General features: G+C 37.4%; 1 protein-coding gene across 2 annotated transcripts; it reads left to right on the top strand.

Moving 5' to 3' along the window:
* Window positions 1-370: 370 nt before the first annotated feature.
* Window positions 371-20,864, top strand: LOC117701241 (uncharacterized). 2 transcript variants are annotated; one of them, XM_076706206.1, is made up of 17 exons: window positions 371-411; window positions 3,028-3,082; window positions 3,749-3,900; window positions 4,271-4,356; window positions 6,313-6,402; window positions 7,779-7,878; window positions 8,876-9,025; window positions 10,078-10,208; window positions 11,766-11,839; window positions 15,218-15,308; window positions 16,035-16,215; window positions 16,581-16,912; window positions 17,917-18,069; window positions 18,471-18,605; window positions 18,694-18,782; window positions 19,230-19,731; window positions 20,219-20,864. In XM_076706206.1, exons 2-17 carry the CDS (start codon window positions 3,054-3,056, stop codon window positions 20,303-20,305), a joined length of 2,382 nt encoding a protein of 793 aa, XP_076562321.1. In that variant the 5' UTR covers window positions 371-411; window positions 3,028-3,053; the 3' UTR covers window positions 20,306-20,864. The 2 variants fall into 2 exon arrangements, with proteins under 2 accessions (XP_076562321.1, XP_076784276.1); XM_076928161.1 differs by lacking the exon at window positions 371-411 and having other exon boundaries at window positions 2,960-3,082.
* The last annotated feature ends 578 nt before the right edge of the window (window positions 20,865-21,442 follow it).

The following is a 21,442-nucleotide window of genomic DNA, read 5'->3' on the forward strand; positions in this document are numbered from 1 at the left end:
GATACATACCAGGAAACAAAAGGCAGCAACTGGTGAATGTCTTCCTACAGACACCATGCTATGCCTTGTAGAACCAGTCACAGTCATCGAGGCTTATATTTTAGGCCAATCACAACCATGCCACTAACCACCAATCACATTCACTAAGGATTATGTTTAGACTAATCACAATGGTGAGTCTTAAGACCAATCATAGTAACATTAACTTTGTAATTTAGGTCAATCACAGCCTGGCTCTTAACAGCCACTACAGCCATTTAAATTTTTTTCTGACCAATCACAGCCTTGCCTTTTAGGACCAATCATAATCAGTGAGTCTTATATTCTCAACCAATCTCATAAGCAGTGTATGTTCTATAGTTGCCAGGATACAGTAAACATGAGACTACTTGACTTCAAGTGAGTGGAGAGGTAAGGTTGACTAAGATGGAGCTCTGTTTTAAGGGCAAAATCCTTAGATATTTCTTGTTTAATCTTGTCCCAATCATTGAAATAGGGATGGTGAACTCACCAACAGTAAACTGTGAATGTGATAATTTCATATTTCAGTTGTATCAGTTAATAGTTAATATAAAGCTGTATAGTTAACTCTCTGAGTTATCCAGGCTTAATTGTCTAACTTGGTCTTTAGGAAATAGCTTTTCTTTTCTTGAGGAATACTATTTATAGCACAGTTCACAATTTCTGGTACCTTCGATTGAAAAACAAAACAAAACAAAACAGACTGGCTGTATTTTTAAATACTGACCAGTTTTATCATGAGGGTCATATAGTACAACAACTACATAAAAGATGGTTAATAATAAGTGATAAGTTATAGATCATTAATTTAAAATGATGATAGATTATAAACAACAGATAATAAATTATAGAATATAGAATATAAAGGATTAGATAGTAGATAATAAATTGAAGAATTGAAGAGTATCCAAGAAGAAAGATGAACATTAGCTAATATATGATAGAGGAGAGATATGGGATAAAGGAAAAGAGATCTGATTATAGACACATAATGTATAAAGTGTAGAAGAGAGAGAAAAGGATGATGTATGTAGAAGATCTAGAGGATAGATGATAAATAGATGGAGATAGAGACACTGTAGGCAACATAGAGATGGGGCATAGACACAGGTTAAAGATAGAGAATAGACAGATAGAAGATAGACATAGGATAACAAGAAGATAGATAATAGATAGATAGAAGACAGACAAAATAGCTACACTCTAGCTTCTAGAGGATACATGATAGATAAATAGATAAACAAAGAATAGGTAAAGGAAAGAGGATAATTATACGAAACAGAGACACAGAGGAACTAGATGTTAAGGATAGATGAAAGAGTGAAAAAGGTGGCCAGAGGATAAATGATACATGGATTGTAAACAGACACAGGACAGCTAGAGGATAGATGGTAGATACATGGCAAACAGACACAAGGTTGTTAGGAGACAGATGATACATGAAAGACAGACACAGGATAGCTAGAGGATAGATGATAGATAGAACACAGACACAGGTTAGCTAGAGGATAAATGAACCATAGATGGAAGAAAGGCACGGGATAGCTAGAGGATTGATGATAGGTGGAATTCATATACAGGAGACTATTGAATTGTAGATAGATAGATAGATAGATAGATAGATAGATAGATAGATAGATATGCAGGGTAACTAGCAGATACATGAACTATGGATGGCATAGTGTCACACTGTAGTTGGAAGAAAGATATTGGATATAAGGATGGAATCCAGGCACAGAATAGCCAGAGTATAGTTGATGGTTTACAGAGTCAGGGTAACTAGAGGATAGGTAATATATTAATGGTATAGACATACAGGATAGGGAGAGGATAGATGACGTATAGGTGATGGAATACAGGCATAGGATAGGTAAATGATAGATGATAGATGATACATAGCTGAAACATACACACAGAAAATTTGGAAGATTGATGATAGATAGGAGATAAGCAGGGCAGCTAGAAGATAGATGGCACATGGGTAAAATATAGACCTAAGGTTGCTAGAGGATAGTTGGTAGATCTATGGATACAAGATAGCTAGAAGATAAAGAATAGAGAGATCAGAGATTCAGGGTAACTAGATGATAAGTGGTGCATTGATGGAATAGAGATATCGGATAGCTAGAGGATAGAATATAGATAGATGGAAGATAGGCAAAATATATCCAGAGAGTAGTTGATAGAAGACATGCACAGGAAAGCTAGATGATTGATGATTGATAGATAGATGATAGATAGATAGATAGATAGATAGATAGATAGATAGATAGATAGATAAACAGATATTTCTGTTAGTCAAAGGTATCTAGGTATAGCCTAGAGACTCAGAATAGCTACATGATAGCTGATAGGTAGTATAATAAAGACAAGATAGCTATAGAATAGATGGTAGATGCATCACAGTGAGAAGACAAAGGATAGATAGTAGACAGGAGACCTACCACGTGGATAGACACAGGATAGCTGGAATGTAGATAATTTGAAAGATAGACACAGCATAGTTAGGATTTCTAGGGAATAGATGATAGTTGGGTAGAAGGCATATAGCAGATTGTTCGGAGGATAGGCCATAGACATATTGATGATAGACAGAGGTGTGTAGAAAGATAGATGACTGATTGGTGGAAGATAATAGAGATAATGTAGACACAGGAGAACTATTTGATAATTGACAGATGAAATTTAAACACAGGATAGGTAGAGGGAATATGATAGGGAGAGACACAGGCTATCTAGAACATAGATGATTCATAGATGAAACAAGGGCGCATGATAGCTGGGGTATAGACGATCCATAAATGGAAGATAGACTCAGAATAGCTGCAGTGTAGGAGATCCTTTGATGGGAGATAGACTCAAGATAACAACAGGATACATGCAAACAAAGACATAAGATGATTATCAGGCATAGAGCAAGATAGACATAAGACAGCTACAGCAAGGAGATGCAATAGATTGTACAAAGATGTTTAATTAGTAAATAATGGTCTTATTTGGTTTTAGAATCCACCTTTAACCGACTGAAAAAAATGGAGAGGAATACACAAAAAATGAGGAGGTAAGAATTTGTAATACAATTGGCAAAGCTTTGTGTTCTGACCTCTGTTGTTATGTCATATGTAGACAAACTTTGTCAGGGAAGTTGAGGGTATTTTGGTCTCTTCCGTGGGTCTTCTCTTCCCCCAGTTTCATTGTAAGACCTGGTAAGAATTACTGTTAAAGCAGGTGAGAACAGAAGGGAAGCTAAGTCTTGCTATTTCACTCAAGCTAATTCAGGTTTAACTTAAGTGATTGCTAAACAACAGTGCCAGACATTGTATTAGGCTGTACTGGGAAGACATGGAAATGGATTGGTTTTTACTTTTAACAGCCTCACAATCAAAGGGTGGGAACATTGACTTTCATGTTATTGTTTTAATAGAAATAGATCTTATTTGTTTGCTTGTTCATTTATCATTTATTTTGGAAACTAGCTCATGATACTTAGCCCAAGACTTGCATCAAATCCACAATCCTTCTGCCATCTCACCGGAGTACTGGGATTAAGGCCATTTTCTGACATATCCTGCCACAGTAGTTATAGTGTATAATGAAGACCTTGGATGTTATATGAATGAAAAAGATCTGTCTTTCTGTCATCTTAGTCCACTTTTGGGGCACTATATCAGTAATTAGCCTCAGCTTTATCATACATAAAGCTCATGTTTATTTCTCTGTAAATTAGTGGTGCCTCTAATCCATGCCAGAGGATAACCCATGAAGATCTTTGCAATTTGCTGAAGAGACTTCAGAAACTGATGAATAGACTTGGATATGGATCATCTAGAAAGAGACCCAGAGAGCAGCCTGCTATTGCCTCTCTGTCTTCTCAAAGAGGTTTGACTTAGGTCCATTTCCCTGATTCTATGCACTCTTTGTGGCTAAACTTTCCAAATATATTTTCTAGGCCGTGCCCACTCCCTTACAATGCATTTCTTCTTTAACCCTCTTCAAAATGCCTATAGCTGCTAGCACCCTACTTCACGAGTTCTACACACACCTTGTTCTCATCACTTTCACAGAGCTCACATAAAGATGGAAGGAGAGATTCAACCCCCCAAAGTTGTCTTTGAATCTCTACACATGAGTAATGGAACACATAAGCACCCCCTACCAAACTAACAAAGTATTTCTCTAAATTATAAGCTGAGAATTCTAATATCATTAGTTATCTTAATTTAACACCTGTCATTTCTTTTATGCAAAGGAATGTTCAATGTACAAACAAATTATGAACAAAACACAGTTCCTGTTTTTAATACCTATGAAGAATACCATAAGACGGTTCTTCAGGTAAGGGTCTTTTAATTTGTTGTTTTCATTTACATGTTGATCACCTAGAATGCAAGATGCACTACATCACATTTCAAAGCACAGCTGGAAAAGAACAAGTTTTCAAACAATAACAAAGCAAATATTATAACAATACACACTCTTAGATGGAAACCTAAACCATGTGCAGGCATCTTTTATCCTTTCAAGCACTTTTATTTAAAAACACAAGGTAGGTAGGTAGGTATCTTATATTGAAATTTGTGTTGTGAAGAGGCTTCAGAATATCTCATTTGAAATCTGTCAATACTTTTATGAAACCAAATGCATATTAAACTATTCCAGAAGCTGACTATCAACTGCAGAGATGCTTGTAGGCAAAAATGCAGGCTGTGTGCTGTGAAACTGTGAGAGTCACTCTTCTCCAACCTTTTAGCTTCTGTCTGGTATTAGTAACTTCCCTGGAAAACCTTTTCTTAGAGAAGATTTTTTATGGCACAAATATGTTGCAAGTATGATCACAGCTGTTTTTAAGCACAAAAATGGGAAAAAAATAATTTTAGTGCCTGTGGAAACAGGGACACATTGTTTTCATATTTTGACTCTTGAAAAAAAGTTGACGATTTTGTTTTTCAATTTAGCTGGGGGTTGTTAGCTCAATAATAGCACTTGTGGGTAATTACATGTGGGTAATCCTGAATTCAATACTCAGCAAAAGTAGGATACAATTTTTGATTAACACAATGATTCTAGGAGGTGGTCAGTTGCTATTTATGTGCTACAAATATCTTCTCTTGCATGAACATTTGGGCAAGGATAAACTCAAAAGAAGTTCCAAAACACAACAGGTAATAAGAGAATATTTGAAACTAATTTTTTGTTTCACTAATGATTATGGTATGAAGATATTCATGATCACATAGGAGTACTGGCTGCTCTTGCAGAGGAGGTAGGTTTAATTCTCTGCACTCACACTGAAGCTCACAATGGTCTGTAGTTCCAGCTACAGAGGATGTGATGCCTTCTTCTTGCCTGTATGGGTACCAGGTACACACATGGTACACAGACACATATGCTGGGAAATCCACTCATACACACAAAATAAAAATATTTTAAAACGTTTGTGCTTTTTTATTGTACAATTCACTTTATCAGAGATTCATCACCAGTATTGCTTCTTTCTAAGGACTTATTGTCATTTTGTGTTTACAATGAGGTACTGTTACTTGCAACTATCTACTTGTATGAATTCTATGAGCTTGTTTCTTAAAATAATCATTTTATTGCAGAATAGGTTAATGAAGTACTGCTTTAAAATAAATATTGGAATTGAGGATCACACAATCAGTATCTGGATCACAACTCTAAATTTAAATGAATGAGTACATTGCATTAGCAGTAATTCCTAGGAGAGCCCCGCTTTATTTGTCCTCTTCTTAGAGGTGATACTGAGGCAGGCACACAGGTATCCACATCTCCTTTTTCTGGACAACATTTTGGTATTTCACATGCTCTAAATTTCACCTTCTGGGAAACCTGACTTCACACCATTATACATTAGAAAATTGATAGCACTAACTATATTTTTAAGTTGAACACTAGGCTAAGTATAAATGAATGTGTCTTTAAAAACGTTTAGCATTCAAATACTAAACATATTTAAAGTGTGACCATCTACACTAAGAAATGAATATTTCTAGTGTGAGATGGAAAGTTTAGTTATTGATTTTGGGTACACTGAAATATGTTTGTCCAAGTGGCACATCATTGATAAATATCTCATGCTTAAGGTGAAGTAGATTCTGTGTAGGAGGCAGAATAATAGAATTTTAATTAAGGATGTGCCTACTTTATAGATATGTAAGAAATGCAATACATTTTCTGTGTTCTATTCTAATAATTTATACACTCAGAAATAAAGCTATCATTTTATTATTGTTCCACTATTTAATTATGTTATTATTCTGTCTTTATTAGTCATTTGAAAATATTTCAATTGTACTGAACATAGAAGGAAAAGTTGTTTTTGTATCCCAGAATGTGACACCTCTTCTTGGCTATCTTCCAGTAAGTTCTTGCAGTTTTTGGGGAAATTGGTCATTCTGGATTGTTGTTCATAAGTTATTTCTTTTTATGCTCATATATAAGTCATTGGTGTTCAGCTATGACTCTGTGACATCATCTTCTCTACTAGTTTCAGTGTTTAGTCAATAAAAACATGCTGGGATTCCGGCAAAAGTTCTTACTCTTCCCTCACCCTATCCACTCCTCTCATGTGTGTCTAAGATGAAATGTCTGTCAGAAAAATAAAACATGCTTCTTGTTAAGAGTCTCAGAAAATGGCACTGAGCAGGGTTAATGCCTGACTTCTTTTGTAATGACTGAGTGCTTGTGCTTTCATTCCTGATATAAGGAAAGGTCTTGTCGATATCAGGTGAGCATACACCTACTGAGCTAGTCTCCAGCCAAATGATTCTATTTGTAATGATGCCACCTCTCTTCCACCAATGGAAGAATAGGTAACACCCCTTGGTTCTTTATATTTCACATCAAATTTGTTGAATTTTTAATTTTTATCTTTTCTCAAACTCCTTTAAAAAAATTAACACACAAAATAATTGGGTTTCACTATGGCTTTCTTTCTTTTTTTCATTCTTTTTTCCTTTCTTTCTTGGCAAGATAAGGTAGCATTCTATAGTTCAGCCCGCCCCAAAACTCCTTATGTAGCCTCAGGTTGTTCTTGGACTCAGGGCATTCCATTTGATATATGGACCAATGAAAATATTTTTATTGAAAAGATAAGTGTCCCTTTATGGTACAGGGGGAAGGGTTGAACTTTTTCCATCAAAATAAACAAGGATAAATTAAAATGTAGAGAGGGCATGGGACTTGAAAGTGTGAGGAAGGTGCAAACAAGAAAGGATTCACATTGAAGAGTGAGAAAGTGCAGAGTCAGGGGAAAGGCTTTCTGGCAGAGTTGTATAGTCACTGGTTGTGTGGCATGGTTGTGTGGCATGGTTCTGTGGCATGGTTGTGTGGCACAGTTTACTGGCAAGGTTGTGTGGCACAGTTGTGTGGGGTTTTCCATCCAGATTCACTTGCTTGGTTCAAGACTGGAGACAAAGTTATGGGTGAGGAGCTGAGAATTTTTTCCAGGCTCATAGCAAAGAGGGAAACAAGACAGGGTGAGGATTACAGCATCTGAGGTCTATGAGATGGGTAGGGAAGAATCCAACTACTTGAGGGAGATAATGCACAGGAAAACTGTGGACAGAATGGATTGTAATGTGGAGTAATTGCTAGAGGGTAATGCAAACTGCCTGAAGCACTGCACCTATAGGTATAAATGGCATGGGCAGCACTAAACACCTATGGCAAGGATACAGAGCAGACTAATGGTATTAGTATTGAAAGCAAAATCTGTTCTTTCTCCTGCTCCCTAGGAAGATATAATTGGGACGAGCCTATTAAATCTTGTTCATGATGAACAAAAGGATGACATATCTGAGAAGATCATTCTAAATCTTCCATTGGCAAATATAGGTATGCATACATGGTTTTGTTTTCTCTTTTAATTTAATTTTTGAATTGTGTGTGAAAAGTAATACTTAGCTGAACAATTCCTTGCTCTCTTACACCTTAGTAGTTTTTGAAAAGAAATCAGTGTAGTTGCTGATAATATATCTATTTAAGTTAATAGCCTATAATTTCAAATAGTACATTTCTCACACTAAAAATTATTTCCTCTAGATAATTATGGAGGAGCTCAATAGGACATTACTCTCAGATGATGAGCCCTCACACGCAGTGGAAGAGTTCAAGAGAGCTGATGGATGCCGTGGGAGGAAGGGTGGGGTACCTCTAAGGATGTAGCCCCTAGCAGTGGTTCTCAACCTTCCTAATGCTGAGACCTTTTAATACAGTCTCTCATGCTGTGGTAACCCCCCACCATAAATTTATTTTCATTGCTACCTCATAACTGTACTTTGGCTACTGTTTTGAATGGTAATGTAAATATCTGATATGTACATGGTCTTAGGTGACTCCTATGAAAGAGTTGTTCTACCCCCAAAGGGCTGAGAACTGTTGCTCTAGTGGAAGGATATGGGTAGTACACAGTGGAATTGTGTATTTTGGGGGACACAAAGTTAGGAAGGACTGAGTGGAGATGTGGAACTGGATCTGAGCTAAGTTGGAGGGAATGGGAACATGATCAAAATATATCACATGCATATATGAAATTCTAAAAGAGTCAATAAAATTAATTAATTGAGAAATCATCCCACCCTGTCTTAGTCTTTACAATAAAACATAATTACAGCAGCCTTTCTCAAATTTTAGCAGTGCTATACAAATACTAGTGTATTGTGTTCCAGCTAGTGCCTATTTTATGGATATAAGAATGATATCTCTTCTGAGGACCAGCATTTATGGAAAGAAAGTTGTGTTCTTTACAATATTGTCTTGACTAAGGAAGACTATTATTGTCTGAAATAATCCATCAGACTACGTAACTTTACTTGTATCTTGCTCTCTTTAGTGGGAAGCCTAATCGAATTTTGCTGTTATATAAGAAAAGGAAATGTAGGTCAGAGTGGCCAGGACACATATTGTTACAGGACCATGTACCAAGGGAGACATATATATGAGTACGTGAAATTCATCTTGTACCTACAGGATTCTTATGATGGTAAGCAACCCAGATGATGATACTTACATGATGTCCATGAGTGCTGTATTCCCTGATTGCTAGCATACTAATTCTTGTATTACTGTCACTGTGAAATACCTGATACTGCTACACTCACAATTTCTGACTACATTAGATATTTAAAAATACTGAAATTTATAAGGTGAGGTCATAAAGAAACATGGATGATTATATAGGTTGAGGATGTGGATGTCTCCTCTGACAAAACAAAATAATTTTAAAAACCTAATCCAAAAAATGTTTAATGCACTGAATAGCTTAAAGGGAGCTCCATGAATAACTTGAATAAGTTACAGATGGATTTTGTAGTTTGTAAACCATACCACAAATTAGATTCACTGGAGTCTAGAATTCTAACATTATATCAAGGGCCAATATATAGAATATAAACTCTAAATCTCTATACACTGACCTGGGGAAAGAAATCATTTCACCTAAATTTTTCAACAGATAACATTTATGTCAGGTGTAGTATGAAACCTAGTTTTTGAGGGTTAAGGAAGTACAAGCCTAGAAATCAAGATATAAAATTAAAATTGACCCTTAAAATATCTGAGTTAATCAGAGGTAAGGTATAATACTTTTTGCTTCAGGTACACAAATGCATGTTAAAATATTTCTCCTCTTTCTTTCTTGAAAGTTAAAGGTGAAATATCATTAAAAATCACTTGGACAGATGCATGAATACACACACACACACACACACACACACACACACACACACACACAAACAAACACTATTTCTTTTAGAGACTAACTCAAGAATCCATAGGTCAAAAGAAAAAGATTGACATCAGCACAAAAATCACACCTTTGATTTTTCAGGATGCATGCCTCATATATTAGTGGTGACCATGTGGGAAACTGGGGATCTTAGCTGGAAGGGAAGGGAGATAAAGAGAAGTCCATGGCTCAGAATCTTGAAAACTGCCAGTGAGGTGACAAACAGCATTGTGATGTGGAAGTTGTCTGCCTGCTCTCTTAGCCAGGATTGCTTCTGATTTAATTGCCATTATGTCTGTCACCCTTAGAGTCATTTGTATTTTTTGGAAACTTCGGTCCTAATAGCAGAAAGATTTGGTCTTCTGCTCCAAGGCTGTTATGGGAGGAAAAGTACTATGTTGTGGGAAACATTTCTGTTCTACGTACGCCGGATGAGACAGTGAGTATGCTCTATATCTCTCTCTTATTGATGGGCACAGCATTTTCTCTTCCAGCTACTGGACATCCGTGTACATACATTTAGTATTCAGCAAAGAAAGAACAACTTGTATATTAGTTTTATAAAGTGAATTTTCATGTCCTCCCTCCCTCACAACCTTAGGTACTTGATTGTAAAGGCTTTTTACAGGCCAAAGGAAAAGCTAGTTATTAAAATTCATGTGTTAGACTGAAAATCATTTAGTTTGTATTTTCAATGACATGAAATACTTTTCATGTCCTAGATACTGCAGTAAGTACCAGGGAATCACATACAGGCAGCTAACAGACAAGGCACTGATAAAAGGAGTCATGGGAAAGTGAGCTGGTGATTTCTGTTTTGAATAGGGTACCCCCAAGTCTAACAAAGGCAGTCTATACAGAGAGTGCACTGACCTCAATTTGGAGAGTTTGAAGGAATAAAATTGCTTATGTGACTCAAATAAGGGAAAGAGTGAAGGGGATGGTGGAGACAGGAAAGTGATAGATTGTGCAGAACTTTGCTCACTGTAGTAATACATACAGAATTTATGCTAAGCAGAGTATGATCTAGACTGAAATCCCTAGGCTGCTTTGAATGTGGAACATGAAGTATAAAGAAACAAGAATGGAGATAACCAGATGTGAATGGCAGGAATTTGGGTTGATTTTAGTCATGGGGATGGAAACTCCAGGATTTGGAATGAATGGATACAGGGCTAACTAGAACATTGAAGACTGGGTAGTGTTAGCAGCCTATATAAACAGCTCTGTTTGGCTGTAGACCAGGTTTCTATTGTGATGCCATAGTAGATCACTCCTAGATTCAATTTCAGAACAAACCACTTTTCCATATTGAAGAGAGTGTGGAAAGTTGTATAGAGGAGAAGACTGAAGGATGTTGTCTGATTTGATTGCCTCATTCACTCTTCCTTCATACCAACCCTCTGGGATCTGAGTTTCATCTTCTGCCACAAGAATGTAGACTTCTAATATACAGGATGACTCAGCCCCAAGATCTGTTTCCTATTCTGAGAAAGAGAAAACAAATTTTTTTTGTCCCACCCATATTTCACTAGTCTCCATCATGGCACCAGAAAGTCTATTTGTGATTTCCTCCAGTTTTTCTCTCTGTGCCTAAAGGATATTGTTTCTATACCAGTTGATATTTTGGAAAACAAATTAAAGAGAACAGAGATAGCAGTCAGAGGAGTCTTTATAGTGTGAGGGTGTAAAATAGCAAGCAGTGAACTTGAATCAAAGTGAAATTCCTTGATCTACTAGTGTTGGACTAAACCACTGTATGTGCATAAGATGTTTTTGTACCTGTAAACCTAGCAATTTTTTCACACCGACGTGACACTTGGATTAACTTGAATATATAATGCATGTTAGAAATGTCAAGTTTTTCTAGTACATAGGTACATTTAATGCCAATTAGGGGGTTAGAAGAAGGTGTAACTCTTCTCTGTACAAAGCTGTAGATTTGATTCTCAGAGATGCTAAAATGGTGACAACTGATGATGCTAATTTTTTGCAGGCACAACCAGTTAACATTCAAACAAATGCTGTAGATGATGATTCTGATGATGACAGTACTTTACAACACCATAGGTAAGAGGTATCATGGTTGTAAATAATGCAGAGCTGAAACAAGTTTTTTTTTTTGCTAAATAAAGCCAAAATAAGAAAGATTAAGAGTTTTAAAATGACCAATTAGCTGTTCTGAACCTACCATATCATTTAATATAATTTATTGTCTTCCAACAGAATGAACATTGATAAATGGTTTTTTATTTTTAATTTTTAACATAGTCAAATTATGTTTAAAACTACAGAATTTTCCTTGCCTTTCTGTCTATTTTTCTCTCACTTACCTTCCTGCCTACCTACCTACCTACCTACCTACCTACCTACCTACCTACCTACATACATACATCTGTATGTGTATTTGAGTAGCCCACCACCAATACCTCTTCCAGTTTCCAGATCTGTACATTTTAATGTATGGAAGGAATGGTTTAACTACTGTCTGTTACATCATTTCGTAGATTAATCCAATAATGGTTCTAGAAAAAAGTGACAGAAAAGAGCACATAATATACATCTGAGGTTGTTCCCTAATGATGCAGCAGTGGCTTATATCCTGCTCCATCCACACAGGACAATGGAGCAAAACATTCACTTGCTGTCAGGTGTAAAGATGTCTACTGCAGGTCACATTATTTGTCAGTTTGTTTGTGGGAGAGAGGAGGGGAAAGGGGAGGGACAAGAGGGAGAAAAAAGGAAAGGGAAAAGGAAAAGGAGAGGGAGAATGGGGAGAGAGGCTCAAGGAGAGAGAAAGCCTGAGTGCAAGAGAAAGTGAGAAAGAGTGATACAGAAAGAGAGACAGAGAGAGAGAGATAGTGAGAGAGTTAGAGAGAAAGAGTTAGTGAGAGAGAGAGAGAGAGAGAGAGAGAGAGAGAGAGAGAGAGAGAGAGAGAGAGAAGAGAGAGAGAGAGATTTTCTGGCTTTCCAGGAACTCACTATATAAAGCAGGCTGGCCTCCAACTCACAGAGATCCTCATGCCTCTGCCTCCCATGTTCCAGGGTTTCATGAGTGGGCCACCATGCACAGCCTGCAAGACAATTCAAAGGCAAAAAATTGCCTTATGCTTTCAAAGGAAATGCAAGCTTGGCTTTAAGACAGTTCTGCAAAGCCAAGCAAATTTAAGGTGAAAGATAGATTAATGTCTGAAGTACATGGGAGAGCTAGGGGTCCCAGGTTACTTACTACCTTAAAAGAATGAGGATTGGGAACAGATGGATAAAAAGTAACAATATTTTGCAGCCAAGGCTCAGGGCTTACAAAAAGTCCAGGATGATGTCAAGTGTTTAAACTTCAGTGACTGGTTTCAATTGAAAACAAGGGGGAATCTGAGTATTGTATGGTTGTCTGTTAAGACCCAGGGCTTACAATCAGAAGCCTGTGAAGGCTCTGTTCAAAGCCTGCTGGCCACCAAGCCTACCTGCTGTGAAGCCTGCCTAGACAAACTGAATTTTGCTCATCTGTAAATTCACAACACAGAACTCAACAGAGGCAGAAGGTGGATTAGAGGTTGCCTCTGGCCAGGTATTGTGTGCAGAGTGGATGGGGACAGAGAGGAATGGTAGCTAGAACAGTGGAATACCTTTTCTGAGCTATGAAAATGTTCTCAAACTGTCTTGGGGTTGGAGAGTTATCTTAGTGCTTCCCCAGAGTAAGTCACCAGCATATAAAGAAATATGTAAATATGAAAGGGCTAAAAATGCAAAGGGAACTAAAATCATTGTAATCATCTTATGATCTGAATCGACCAGAAATCCTTGAATTGAAAGCTTTAATTGAAGTGTTTGAAATGTGTGTTTTGTCACGTTTTTTTTTTTTTTAAAAAAAAAAAAAAGGGTTTCTCCACTGGCAGGGAATGTAGCTCAGTTGACAGAGGGCTTGCCTAGCATAAACCTAGCAGCATATGCCTGTGATATCTGAGTTGAGAGGTGGGGGCACATAGAGCAATTTAAAGACAATCATTATCTGTGTATTTTGCCTACATGTATGTCTGTGAGCCACATATCTCCAGTGAAAAACAGCAGTTGGAGAGGGGTGTGAGATACTCTGTAACTGGAGTTACAGAGAGGTGTAGGCTTCCATTGAGGGAGCTGGGAATTGAAACTAGGGCCTCTGAAAGAGAAGTCAGTATTCTTAACTGCTGAGTCATTCCTCCAGCCCCAAAATAAAAACTCTAATGTCTTCCTTGACAACATACTGAGTTTAAGCCTAGCCTGGGATATGTGAGATCCTACCTTCAAGAAGAAATCAACATGTGTGTTGTATATATGTACACCCATACACATGTATGTGTGTTGTGTTAGAATTTTCTCTAAGTGTTAACTATTGTAAATAATATGCTTGTGTTTAAATTATTTCACACTGAAAATCAAACCAGTAAGAGTAAAAATTGTACATTTCATGCCCAAATAATATATGCAGATGGCTGCAATAACTCATTAACTGGCTTTTCCTGTTTTAACTCTTCTTTATGCCATCAGAATCTCATAAATATCACTTAGCACATTTACTGTTAGATTATCTTGTTTGGTTTTTTTTCTTTCTTTCTTTCTTTTTTTTTTTTTTTTTTTTTTTTTCCGAGACAGCGTTTCTCTGTATAGCCCTGGCTGTCCTGAAACTTATTCTGTAGACGAGGCTGGCCTCGAACTCAGAAATCCGCCTGCCTCTGCCTCCCAAGTGCTAGGACTAAAGGCGTGCACCACCACTGCCTGGCTGTTTATTTTTTTTTACAGTCAGACATATTACTATATCTCAACTTCTCATATTTTGTACTGATGGTGGATTTCTTCTTGCTTGACCTCCCAAATATAAATATAATATCTTGTTTTTGTGTTCTTGTCTTTGCAAGACTAGAGTATGATTTAGAACCAGAACATAAACTATGTTGGCTAAGTGTTTTTCCACAGAATTAAACCTCTAATCCTAGGACACAGCACATTTTAAAGTTAGACATACTTTAACTTTAAAAACCCCTAATTTTAAGTAGTGGGTTTACTTATGGTATTTCCATGCATACATATCATTATACAATGTTAATTTCAATATGATTTTATTCATTCTTTAAGAATTTCACACAATGTATTTAGGTCATATAATCTCCAACTTCTCTTCCTAACGCTTCACAGATCAGTTCCTATGTGTTTTCTCCTGTGGTGTGGCCATCAATCCAGTCAGAAATTGGTTGGTTGCACCTATAACATTGTAATGCCATGATTGTAAACATGAGCATGTCTTGTCATGCTAGGCATTATCCTTGATCACAGTGTTCACAGCTAGTAAGCCTGTTGATGAATTTCTTTCCTCAATCCCCTTCCAGTACTATGAAAGTTATCCAGCAATGAGGAAGCTTCCTGACCAATACACAAAAGACATATTAATAATGATTTCTTTATGGCTTTATTAAGGCTTCGAAAACGCCACCGTAGGAACAAAATGCAAACAGATGCTCAGGCTGAAGCTGTGAATGTGGAGGAGTGTCCTGAAGCAGGCACAGAAGTATGTACATTGGCAGTCACCCAGAGAACCATTGGGGCCTTTATTCTTGTTATATCATTATTTAGTTAATGTGTGTTATCAATATAGAAAGACTTTCATTTCAATAAATGTCTTATGAGCATGACAGTTTCTGTTATTTTTTTCCTTACTGTAAGTAACTGCCATGCTTAGAATAGTCCTTGTGCTTATCCTGACCCTAAGTTGATCATCTACAAATGGTTTAAAATAATATTTGACTAAAACATAAGCAGGCTTAAGGAAAACTGACATCTTTTGTTCCTTTTATTCTTTTATTCTCCTAACTTGCTCTATAACCTTAACCTTAGAAATTCTAGTGTCCTACAATTCATTTTTTTCTTACAGCCAAAATACTCGTACTGATATTTTCCATTTAATCAGCCTGAAACATTATGTCATACTTGGCATTTATTGTGTTTGAAGCCTACCTTACATGTGTAGGAACTCTGAGAAAACCCATCAGTGGCCACTTCCTCTTTGAGGCTTAGTACCCCAACAATATTTTTAAGGATGTGTAGGTGTGTGTGTGTGTGTGTGTGTGTGTGTGTGTGTGTGTGTGTGTGTGTGAAGATTTTGGGTCTTTCTTCAATTACTGAAGTATATTGTGAGGTATGTCTAAGGTTTGGGACAGGTCTGCCTGTTTTTCCTAGTATGCCTATCTTATTCTATCTTGTAAGTGAAGTGTGTTATCTTCTGTTGCAAATTCAGGTTGAGATTGTAGAAGTTCAAGCAGCCACTCAGCGAATGCCATTTGACTTAATTCAGGTCCGGACACCCTCTCACTCAAGCATAAACCCAGAATTAAGTGCAGCTACAAGCATAAGCACTGGCATGAGGACAAGCACAAGTTCTTCATCTACAAATATTTCATCAACAACACCAGTATCAAGTAGGTACAATTAGCTATTTGGATGTGGTCTAAAGAAATGGGATGACCTTCAAGGGCATAGCAAGCTTTAAAATAAAAACCGTGCTCAGTTTATAATGGTGTGAAATCACAAATGTCAAGTCTAACTTTGCCTGTTTTCTGTAAAATTTTGGAGATGATGATTTCAGAGCAATAAAGGTAAATATCTCTTCACAGATTCAATCAATCCCTAGTCTTGTACCTTCTAGAAATCCCAATTAGAAATGTGCAGATTCTCCCTCTTCCAATAGGAAGAATTCAATAGAATTCTTATTATTCACTTGCTTTTTCCTTTTTTGGCACATTTTACTGTTTTGTCACAATCTTCTCTGTGCTTTCTTCCTTAGCCCCTACATCTAGACAGGGGTATGAGATAGATCCAAAATATATGCTAGAGCCCCAAGACAGAGAATTTGAAGTAGGTCCAGAGTTCCTCCTAAATGACAGCCAAGACACAGAGGCCACTCCAGAACAAGGAGAATGCACTGAAGAGGATGTGAAGAAACCCTTGGTAGAGGCAAAGCTATCCAATCCTAAGGAACATGTAATTGATGAATATTCTGCATGTCATGATGCTTCTTCAGATGATGATTTCTGTATAATAACAGAAGATACTGAACACAAGAAAGACCCTAAGTTTCAAGAAGTCGTTGTGGGTCAAGAACAAGGACATCAGAAGGTATCTGAGGCTGCCCCATCTTGTCCAACCACACCATTACAAGCTGTGCACCCAGAAGCTAGCTTAAATTCACTTTGCCCAGGTTAACTTTATAGTTTCTAATCTACTAGCTTTTCAAATATACAAGAATGTTTTGTGCTTCAGAGAATAGTTGAAGTAAGTTGAGCTGCTATGAAAATACTGGATTTCTACTGGTCCAGATTTTCCTCATGTGTGGGCAAATCTCAAGAGAGGGCAGCTCTTTTGAAGACTTATCCCAACCTTCTCCTCAGCAAACAGCAGCATAAGCTAGTTTCTTTTCTTCTGCTTGCCTTCATTTCTTCTATCTGTGATTGTGGATATAACCATGTATTTAAATAATGATTTTCTAAAAGGCAGGATTCTTAAATATGCAGGATGATCAAGCAAGGAAGTGAGTTTTTATCAGTTATGCAGAATTGTTTGTATCTCTTACAGATCCAAAAGGCAGATACTCCACCGCCAATTCCCCAGGCAATCTTCATAGACTAAAACCTAAAAGATGGTTGTTTCAGTTTAGCCCCAGCAATGTGACAATGGCAAATTCCTGAGTCTTGGCATCTTTGTTTTTGAAAAGGCCTTTTTGCCTTGCAGGGATTTTTTTTTTTTTTTTTTTTGGAGTACCAGGAAATTTCATTGAACTATTTAGAAGAAAAAGCATGTGAATACATTTATCCTTTTTAAAAAAGTTTTTTAAACAAAAATGTTTTGGGTTTTTTTCTTTTTGAATTAGTACACAATTAAATTCTCAGTGTAGATATAATTTTTAATTCTTATAATAATGAGTAATGGGTCTGCAATCTGGTTATGTACAGGAGGTGATGGCCCAGGCAGGTCTTAGCAGGGCCCAGTGTAACATCTATATGTCTGGGGTTTCTTAAGGGCTTGGGTAAGCAATCCCTCCCCATGTCCACTGTGTTTCGTACATTAAAGAAAAGCATAGACTAACAACAGATCTTTGTTACTTTGTGTACTTACAAATGCAGCCAAAGAGAACATATCAATACCATCATCCACTTTTGGGGGAAAAGTTTTTCCAACTCTGTGGCCCACGAGTGAAGATGACAGAGGTCTATGATTTGAATATCAGTAGATCCTTCTATGGTGAACAACCTTCTTACCCAGATATTGAAGAGGAGGTATAGAAATTTAGTTTACTTTTATAACTGAAACAACATTTCATTTTCAAAAAAATGTTGGGTTGCTTCCTTTACTTGGCTTAGCCTACTCCATACGTTGCAATTCAGTGGTCCCAGAAAGTGAAAAGTATCTGTGCAAGGTAGACCTGAATATAGGCTAGATGATATACACATGTTTGTGTGGGTGTTCTGGATTTTTAGAAGTCTGTAACCCAGGGGCATGTCCCTGAATACTGTGCTAGCAAAGCAGTCAGTAGTTCCTATAGCCTCATATGTACAGAGACCAGACTTTTATTGTTTTTGAATTCATTTGAATGTTAAGTTCATTTCTTGGGAGGCGGTGTCTTTTTCCGACATTGAATTACTTTTATGTTTATTTTTTTATGCATCAAAACCTGTAGCATAGGGAACAAGAACAATGTGAATATGAATTCTCCCAGTGTACTGGAATGCTTCGAAACTTAAAATATGAATGGCCTGGGCAGCAACATACTGGGCAAGGACAAGGACCTCGTGGATATCATAGAGGAGAACAGGTACAGGGATAGTCTGAGCCTGAAATGTAAGACGGGGTTGTATGGTATACCTGTAATTTTTTTACAATAAGCCTGTTGGTTTCTACAGGTGGTGACTGTTATAGATGACGTGGGGTCACCCACCATGGAATTTTTTGGAAATGACAATTCTCAGCATTCACGAAATGAGACACATAGGTGAGAGATAGATTGGGAAGAAGGGTGGAGGCCATCACCTTTTCCCTTTTTCCTGCCTAGTAGTGCCTATCTAAGTACCTATTAATAGAATGGAGGATCTTTCACACAGAAAGCCTAGATAAGACAGCCTCAAAGTGAGAGACTTCAAATCTAAGCCTTGAAATTAGTTGGCTTCATTGCTCAAGTTCAGAGTCTCTGCATAGGGTGTTTGTAGAGAGACTTTATTGACCATAGCTGAGTAATTCCCCAGTTTCATGTCTGTTCTTTAACATTTTGGAATGAAGGCACTGGCTATGAAAACCAGGGATGTAGATGTAAGATTTCTGTTACATGCTGTGAAGAGCTAATAATATATAAATGTGGGTCAGGTTATATGTAGCATGGAGAATTTCTCATGAGCCATCATTCTTTGACTTATGTCACTGCTCCAAACTTCTTCTCTTACAGATGTTGGGAGGATCCTATTGATTGTGCCCCTCCACCTCTGCATCATTCATCAAGATCATTCCAAGAAATGACTGGATTACATCAAACATTGGCAGCCTCATTTCAACCATCATTACTGTCATGTCAAGCATCATTAGTGTCATGTCCAGCATCTTTACCATCATGTTCAGCATCTGCACCATCATGTATAGTACCTGTACCGATACATAAAGAATCTGTACCAATATGTCAAGTTTCTGCACCAATAAGTGTAGCATATGCACCATTAATCCAAGTGTATGCATCAAAATGTCAACCATCTGCACAGTTATGTCAAGCATTGGCAGCTTCACGTCAGGCATCAGGACTGTTATGTCAAACATCTGTAGTGACACATCAAGTATCTGCACCTCGATGTCAATCATTGGCAGTGTCACATCAAGCATCTGCACCATCACGTCAAGCATCAGTGGTGTCACAACAAGTATTGGCAGAATCATATCACCAATCAGCAATGTCACCTGTAGGTGATTCTCAATCATCTGGAAACCTTGATTTAAAAATACATGGCCTGGAATCCTCAGAAAATTTTATGGAGCTTTAGAATAATATCATGGGTCCCATTACAGAACATTATCATTTAGTAAAGATCCACTCTTGGGTTTACAGGCAAAGAGAGAATCAGTATTAAAAGTTGATATATTCTATAGCTTTTATTATTTTGCATTTCAAAGGATTCTGGGCCTCTTCTTCATGAGGGAAACACACTAGAAATATAGTCTCTACTTGAAATGCCGACTTGAAGTATTATCAAGTTGAGGAAGTTACACATGTAGAACTCATTGGTTTGTAAAACCAGTGTCTACTAGGATCTGTATATTACTGAGTTAGATTGATGTTTCTCAGGTACAATCCTACTTTCTGTCTTCCTCAGCACAGATTATGTAATGAAAGAGCTCTAGACAAGCATTTAATTTTACCACTCTCACCCCCCCCCTTTATTTTCTCAGCATGTTTCTTTTGACCACCGAAGAGAGAAAATTCCACGCTTTCTGCCCCCTGGACAAGATCACTCTGGTTCCATTCAGGCTGAATAGGACACTAATCCTCACCCATGAGCGGAAGATGAGGCTGAAGACAGACCTCCACTGTCTGCATGGCAAAGGGCCATACAAAATGGGAGAGTCCCTTGATGGGAGAGGGTGGGTGGGTCATACTGCTTTACTTGCAAATTAAGTTTGTAGTTATTCTTAAGCATAGTCAGTTTATTGTAAATATTGCTGCAGAAGTTGACTGTTAAATCCTACTTGGTGGGTGATAACAGGTGATCCCTGGCCCCTGCTTTTTTAACACCACTTTGTGTATATTTATATCCAGATGTGCTTTTGTTGTGGCATGAGCAGTGTGTCAGGGTCCTACATATTTTTCTTGATGAAATTTAAAATACCATAGAATTGCAAGACAGGGGGGAAACCTGTTCTATCATGTAGTTTTCCCAAATTCTGAGGCCTTGTTTATTTTTTTTTTATTTCTATCTCTTTTCTGTAGCCCGGTGCTATTTGATATCCTATGTTAAATGGTTACCCAATTGTGAGCAAGTAATATCTGTTCAAAATAGTATACATATTTACTTAATAAACACTATGCTCAACTACAAGTCTTATGTCTGTGTTGTTGACTGTGATATCCTAGGAATATTACTGACTTGGTAGACTGTGCTTATGTCCTGATGAAGAGCCCACATTTAGAGCTAAACATCTCATGCAATACCTTTTCCTAGTGTATTAGCATTTTTTTTGCCACACTTACAAATGTCACTGGCTGCTACTCTTGCATGTGGCTATGAGTATAGACACTGTCCTCCTGAGTGCAGCCTTTCTTTTTGGTTTGTCTTTATGTGTGTGTTGTCTCAGCTTTACTTTTAAAGTAAACAAACCAATGAAATAAAACCAAGAATAATCTGGCATGCCTCTAGGCTCACGGTTTATGCCCGAGGGTTAGAAAAGGAAAGTTTCTGTGCTCCCTAAATTCACTGGGATCCTTAATCTCCAGTGTGATGGATTTGGAGATGAGGACTTGGAGAGGTGATTATGGTTTTGAGGATAGGAGTATGGAAGTGGCTTATGATAGCTCCTCAACCATCCTGGTAGCAGAGTGACTTTGGAGTTGCCTTTGTCTTCCCACATATCACTTATAGTTCTTACAATCACAGGTATAGCTCTGGATTTTGAAAG

The sequence above is a fragment of the Arvicanthis niloticus genome, assembly GCF_011762505.2.
Source record: "Arvicanthis niloticus isolate mArvNil1 chromosome Y unlocalized genomic scaffold, mArvNil1.pat.X SUPER_Y_unloc_10, whole genome shotgun sequence".
NCBI classification, from domain to species: Eukaryota; Metazoa; Chordata; class Mammalia; order Rodentia; family Muridae; genus Arvicanthis; species Arvicanthis niloticus.